At 37.9% G+C, this 7,486-nt stretch overlaps 1 protein-coding gene across 6 annotated transcripts in view; it reads right to left on the bottom strand.

The window, feature by feature from the left end:
• The window catches only part of ATP13A3 (ATPase 13A3), a 100,944-nt gene that overhangs the window by 11,205 nt on the left and 82,253 nt on the right, over positions 1-7,486 (bottom strand). For all 6 annotated transcript variants that reach the window (XM_023514837.1, XM_023514836.1, XM_003792690.3 and 3 more), the window contains 2 exons: positions 5,651-5,739; positions 691-771 (listed from right to left, as the gene is read on the bottom strand). In XM_023514837.1, the coding sequence (XP_023370605.1) occupies positions 691-771; positions 5,651-5,739 (170 nt within the window). The remainder of the gene's footprint in view (positions 1-690; positions 772-5,650; positions 5,740-7,486) is intronic.

Raw genomic sequence — 7,486 nt, 5'->3', positions numbered from 1 at the left:
TTTTTTTTGGTTTGTTTGTTTTGTTTCGTTTTCATTGACAGGCCATGGCTGGGTTTGAACCCGCCACCCCTGTTGCATGGGGCTGGTGCTCTCACCATTAAGCTATAGGTGCCCAGCCAGTGTATAATTAATTAATAACAGTACTTAAGACATCAAGAGGTCACGCCTAAGTAAGTACCAAGGAGGGAGTTCTAGAAATCAATGCTGAAACTGCTAAGTCCTTAATGGCCACTATTTATACTTTCAATAAACTCTCCAGTTATTAATATTCACTATATTTCCTGGAGAAAGTCCTCCCACCATTTTCTTTCATAAATAGGAGATTTTAATGTACACCACAGAGCATAAATGGGACTTGCCCACTCTGACTTTGTTCATCAGTTAAAGGCTCAATGTGCTCTCACTAGTTCATCTGTTCATGGGCTGCTCATCGCTACTCATCACTAATTTTTGCTGTCTCGCTGCTTATTTTCTCCTATCTGCATGAGTGCAGCTAAGTCAAATCCCTTAATACGACTACTGTCAGTTCATGGAAAAGGTCAGAAGAGAAGGCAAAATAAATCTGCCTAAAATGAAACCAAGACCTAGTAAAGCTTCCATAATGTCACCTGTCCTCTTCTCTCATTTACAATTATCTAAGAATCTCAAGTCCACAAGGTAGCCAGCCATTTGACAATCTCAAGTGCTTACCTCCACCAGGATAGAAACAAGGGCATTGACAAGGACAATGAAGAGCATAGTTAAACGCCACTGATATGGTACACACACTATCTGTAAGACAAAAAAAAATCGAATGTTAAAACTGTCGTATGTAGTTGATATTACAGTACTATAATCATAATTTCTAAATGTACTGAATTCCTATTATATATAAACTCTTCTCACACACATTATTTATTTAATCCTCGACAATGCCACAAAGTTCAGTAGAATCTCCACAGTGGACCTCCTCCCTACAGTGACCACCTCCTTCAGCTGACCTAATTTTCACAGACTGGACATGCAGCACATGCACTAAGACCTAGTTCCCTGTGTTGATCACTTCCGTATGTTGACCAGTTTGTTGCAGTCCCTTGGGTGGTCAACTTACACAGGTTCTACTATATATACTGTATCCATCCACTTTTCAAATGATAAAACTCAAAGTTTAACTCAAGGTTAAAGAAAATATTAAGTGGCTGAGCTAATGAATGAATGAATCCTAGTCAGACTCAAAAGCCCCTGCTCTAATACAGCAAGAAATGATGGTATCCTGAACTATAGTGACAGCAACAGAGCACTGGCAAACGAGACTGGAATAAAGACAGTAAGAGATTCAGAATAAGAACACTGAAAAAAATCTAACAATTGGCTGGCTATGAAAAGGAAGGAAAAAAAAGGAAAAAAAAAAAAAAAAAGAAAAGGAAGGAAAGATAAGGATAGCCATACACGCACACACATTTCCAACGAAGATAAATAGTGGTAGTACGCAACACAGTAGAAAAGGGTTAAGGGAGAACATTCTGAGTTTAGTTTTTAAAATGCTGAAATGGACAGAACTATTGGATGGAACACCCAAGTAAAGAGTCAGGATGTCAGTGGATATGCAGACCTAAAGCTCAGCAGTGAGAACCAAGCTGAGTTTTTAACAAACAGGTAGCAATTATAGGGTAAAGCCATGACTACAGGGGAGATCACCTGACTGCAGACTGACAAGGACAAGAACAAAAATGTGAGGAATGCTAACATCTGAGGAACAGGCAGAGGAATAAGAGTCACAGAGCTAAGAAAAGGCCAGGAAAACATCACAAAATTCCAGGGGGATGTTTCAAGAATGAAGGCATGACTAACTGGTCGAATACTGCTGGAGAGCCAAGTGAAAAGGGAAAAAAAACTTTTTTAAGAAGTCAATTCCACTGGACTTAACAAAAAGGTTGTTAATGGCCCTGGTAAGGGCAGTTTTAGTAGATTTGCAGGGGTAGTTACTAAACTATTAGACAAATGTGTGGGAGGTGAGTTGAATGTAGTACTATTTCAAGTTTAGTTGTAAAGCAGAAGACATGTGTAATGGGAGAGAAATATGTTTTCTTCTTTTTCTTAAAGTGCTTGTCTAAATCTCTCAATCAAGCATACAAGGAAATAGCCACACATACTGCTATTAAGACTATCACCAGTGGCTTGGTGCCCGTAGCACAGTGGTTATGGCACCAGCCATATACACCAAAGTTGGTGGGTTTGAACCCGGCCTGGGCCAGCTAACCAACAATGACAACTGCAACAAAAAAACAGCCGGGCGTTGTGGCAGCCCCTGTAGTCCCAGCTGCTTAGGAAGCTGAGGCAAGAGAACTGCTTAAGCCCAAGAGTTTGAGGTTGCTATGAGCTGTGATGCTACAGCACTCTACTGAGGGCGACATAATGAAACTCCGTCTCAAAAAAAGAAAAAAAATTCTAGATACTCCTTGACCAAATAATTCCACTTCTGCACATTGAGCCTTTAAGTACACATTTGTCCATAAAGTGTATAAAGATTTATAATACAGCATAGTCTATAGCAGCAATACACTGGAAACAACCTAAATATCCATCAAAACAGGACCAGTTAAACAAATGTTTTTAAAGTCCATGTAATGGAATACTCATTCCATAAAATAGATATATGTATATATACACACCCCCAAGCCTGTCAATAACATATAAGAAAAAAAAAATTAAGTCTGAACACATTCACGCAGCAGAGGTGAAAACCCAAACAAAGTCATGGCAACTCAAATCCAGGGGGTTTAAAAGAATGCACCATGGCTCAGCACCTGTAGCACAGTAGTTATGGCACCAGCCACATGTACCAAAGCTGGCGGGTTCAAGCCCAGCCTGGGCATGCTAAACAACAATGCCAACCGCAACAGAATAACAGCCAAGCATTGTGGCAGGCGCCTGTAGTCCCAGCTACTGGGGAGGCTGAGGTAAGAGATTCACTTAAGCCCAGGAGTTTGAAGTTGCTGTGAGCTGTGATGCCACTGCACTCTACTGAGGGTGACACAGTAAGACTCTGTCTCAAAAAAAAAAAAAAAAAAAAATCAATCAGTCAATAAAAGAAGGCACCATGACCAAACTAGACTTACTCTATGAATGCAAAGTTAGTTCTGTATGTGAACATTAGTCAAATATACTACACCATATTCTCCAGGAAGAAAAATGATGTGACCATCGAACAGTTATAGGAAAAGCACCAGATAAAATTTAAAAACCATTCATGTTATAACTACACTATAGAACAGGTGTCCTCAAACAACAGCCCGCGGGCCACATGCGGCCCACCAAGGACATTTATGCGGCCTGCTGGGTGTTTTTGCCGCCGCTGCCTGTCCTGCTTAGCAGCTGACTCGTCCCGGGGCCCACAGTCTGGCCCTCCAATGGTCTGAGGGACAGGGAACTGGCCCCGTTTAAAAAGTTTGAGGACCCCTGCTATAGAAGGAAACTTCCTTAACCTGACAAAGGCTGTATGTTAGAAATCTACAGCAAACGACATATTCACTGGTGCAATACTGAAACTCCCTTTAGAGTCAAGAATAAGACAAAGATAAAACTATCACTATGACCAATTTATTAATATATACAGACATGAATAATACAGAAAGGGTATGTAAGAACTGTGACATGTCAGAAACAAATGTTTTATAATTATATATGATGACTATCTGAACAAAAAAGTGGAAGAAACACCTCAAGTATGCCTGAATGAAGTTTGACAAGGCCTCTGATGTTCGATGAATAATAGCCAAAATAATCACAGTGAAAATATACCAGCATGAAAAAAATTAGAGAATATCATTTTAAATAGATATCTTTTCCTCGCATGCCATTTTCCCCCTAAAAATACATGTATCATACTTATATACATAAATTCATACCATTTATCAAGGGAGCAAAAAAATAATACTCTAAGAAAATATAAAACAAAAAATGTGTAAAAATCCTTTAGGTAGAAAAGTAGTAGGTTTATTAAAAGATAAGTCAGGACTTAAATAAATAGAGATATTGTTCATGGAAAGGGAAACTAATCAATTATCTTCCAAATTTAATAAACTCAGTATAAGCCTAATAAACCCAAGAGTATCTTTCTTGGTACTTGACAAGTTAAACTTAGAATTTAAGAAGAATAGCCAAAAAAGGTCATGATGAACCACAGAGTGAGATGGGGGTAGGAAGGATTCTGTTCAACCACATGTCAAGATTCCTTATAAAGTTACAGCAATTTAGACCATCAAGTACTAGCACAAAAAAAAAATCTAAAAAACAAACTATAGAGCCCCTAACAGGCTAATAGTCATGTATGTGGAAAATTGATAAAGGACAAGAGGTATCACCGAAGATCAATGGGAAAAGATTGGCTATTAAGTAACACTGAAACAAATGGGCATTCATAAGGGAAAAAAATTTGATCCCTGTCCAAAAGCTATCTGCACAGTTAATTCCAAATGGGAAGAAAAACTAAATGTGAAAGAGGAATATCATTTATAACTTCAAGATAGACAAATCTGCCAAACAAAAGAAACACAAAGAAAAAAAATTATCACATACAACTATTAGAAAATTATAATTTTTTTTTTAAGAAAGATATTATAAACAAAGTAAAAAGACAAGCCACAAGCTGGGAGAAGATATTTATCAATATAAGATAGCCACATATGGTTTGGCGCCTGTGGCTCAAGTGGGGGGTGCCAGCCACATACACCTAAGGTGGCAGGTTCGAATCCAGCCCAGGCCCGCCAAACAGCAATGATGGCTGCAGCCAAAAGACAGCCGGGCATTGTGGCGGGCACCTGTGGTCCCAGCTGCTTGGGAGGCGGAGGCAGGAGACTCGCTTGAGCCCAGGAGTTGGAGGTTGCTATGAGCTGTAATGCCACGGCATTCTACCCAGGGGGACAGCTTGAGGCTCTGTTGCCAAAAAAAAAAAAAAAAAAAAAAAAAAAAGGTAGCCAAATACATTGAGAACTCCTAAAAGTAAGAAAGAGATAAGCTCCTGGTAGAAAAAAATGTGCAAAAGACACGAATAGGCAGTTCATAGAAGAAATAAAAATGACCAATGAACATAAAAAACATCTCAACCCCATACCTTATTTAGTAGGTTTAATTATTGTTTTTAAAATCTCTACAGCACTGCATACCTCCTCATTTCTCAGACCTGGGGTGAACTGCTCCCACCTCTACTCTTTGGTACACCATTATTTACCCCACGCACCAAGAAGAGTAATGAGATAATGGAATCATGGCTTTTTTGTTTTTAAAGACTGAGAGACATTTAATTTCTTTGTAGAGAAATGGGCATGGAACCAGAGGCAGAGAGAGAACAGAAATAGCCAATAAAAGCTACAATTTAAATCACGTTCTTTATTCTTTATTAAGAGTACACTTGAGTTAACATAACTGCATCTTAGAAGATATAAAAAGAGATCCTGGGGGAAAATATAGACAAGTTAGTCTTTTTCCCCAGTAATAAAAAAGCAGTGGGATGGGATAAATCTTAAATCCTTATTCAAGACATCCACAAGTCTCAATTGGTTAAATTTCATGTAATACTGTGTCACTTTCTATTACTACTATTTTACTACTGCTATCCCAGTTACTACCAACCATCGGATAACAAGTAATAAATGAGATGTTTATTCCTTACCTGAAGAACCTGGTCAAGAGAGGCAACTGGATGCAACATGATGAATAACACAAAAACATATAAAATAATTACAGATATAACAAAAAAATCTGGAAAAGAAAATAAAACAAATTAGGGATAAATTAGGGATTCCTTTAAAAGAAAAAGCATCCAATAACAACTGGTATACCATCATTCCTAAATTTGGTTTTGAATACTTTTAACATTTAAGTTATAAAATGTATAGTATAAAGCATGTGCTCTGTTTCCTAGAGTATGAGACACTGCGATGTTATATATATTTAAAGCTTTAAGCTTAAAAGTTCTCTGGAAAATAATCATGGCCCTCTATCTAGCCTGAGGCAAGAGAGTAACACTCAGTTTCCCAAAAAAAGTTCCTATTTGAAGTCAGCTTCAAATTCAAACTGTACTAGAGCATCTATAACCAAAACCTTTTCATAAAGCCTTCAGATTAGGTAAAGAAGTTGGTGTCCTTTTTACTGACTGTAAACAAAGGGTTTCAAAGCTATTTTTAAATGTGGGAGTTATTTGTAAATACAAACTTTATTAATATGTCACTGCAAAAGAATGGGCCAATTATCATTCTATAGAAATTATCATTCTATATCATTATTTTTATGTTTACAATATATATACTTTATTTTTTAAATACATATTTTATATAACTATGTATATAATGTGTGTATATGTAGCTCTAGCAGCTTAGAATGAAATTTATACTAACTATACTCATTCCAATGTAAGGATTCTTTTCCATCATGAGCCACTAACCAACAGGATGAAAAAACCTGGAATGCATGGCTGTGTAAAAAGCAATTTTTTTCTAGATTTTAAAAAATTCAACTAAATTATAAATAGGAAATGTAGCATTCTATTTCATAAACACAGCAACTAAAAGTGGTATTTAACTTGTATCGTCATTCATTAGCTGGGTGCCCACAGCTCAGCGTTAAAGCACCAGCCCCATGCACCAGGGGTGGTGGGTTTGAATCCAAACCAGGCCTACTAAACAAAAAACAAAACAAACAAAAAAGTTATATAGTCATTCAAGTAGTTATTGAATTAGTGAAAGAAAAAATGTTTGGAAGTAGAGAAAAACAGAAATGAAAAAAGACAGAAATGTGAAAAATGGCCACATACACCAAGGCTGGCGCGTTTGAACCTAGCCCAGGCCAGCTAAAACAACAAATACAACTGCAATAACAACAATAACAAAAAAATAGCCAGGTGTTGTAGCAGGCACCTGTAGTCCCAGCTACTTGGAAGGCTGAGGCAAGAGAATCGCTTAAACCCAAGAGGTCTCTGAGGTTGCTGTGAGCTGTGATGCCACCGAGGGCATCATAGTGAGACTCTGTCTCAAAAAAAAGTGAAAAGGATAAAAGGAAATGGTCAGAATACAAATGCCACAGAGATTCACGGAAAATGAAAAAAGGCTCTCATTTCAATAAAGTAATAGCCCATATTGAATACTTTTCAAATCCTATTGCATTTTTACTACAGCAAAAATAGATTTTGAGATGCAGTTCCTAACATAGCCATGTTATCAGGAAAACAATAACTCAGGCTAGGTGCGGTGCTCATGCTTGTAATCCTAGCACTGTAGGAGGCCAAGGCAGGTGGACTGCTTTACCTCAGGAGTTCAAGACCACCCTGAGCAAGAGCAAGAGCAAGAGCCTATCTCTACTAAAAACAGAAAAACTAACTGGGTGTTGTGGTAGGCACCTGTAGTCCCAGCTACTTGGGAGGCTGAGGCAGCAGGATGGCTTGAAATGAGGAGTTTGAGGCTATGACACTACAGCACTTTATACAGGACATGGAGTGAGACTCTGTCTTTTT

The sequence above is a fragment of the Otolemur garnettii genome, unplaced genomic scaffold (assembly GCF_000181295.1).
Source record: "Otolemur garnettii isolate 467f Iridium unplaced genomic scaffold, OtoGar3 scaffold00060, whole genome shotgun sequence".
In the NCBI taxonomy this organism is placed as follows: Eukaryota; Metazoa; Chordata; class Mammalia; order Primates; family Galagidae; genus Otolemur; species Otolemur garnettii.
Note: the sequence above shows the minus strand (reverse complement) of the source record. Positions and strands in the feature narration are given on the sequence as shown.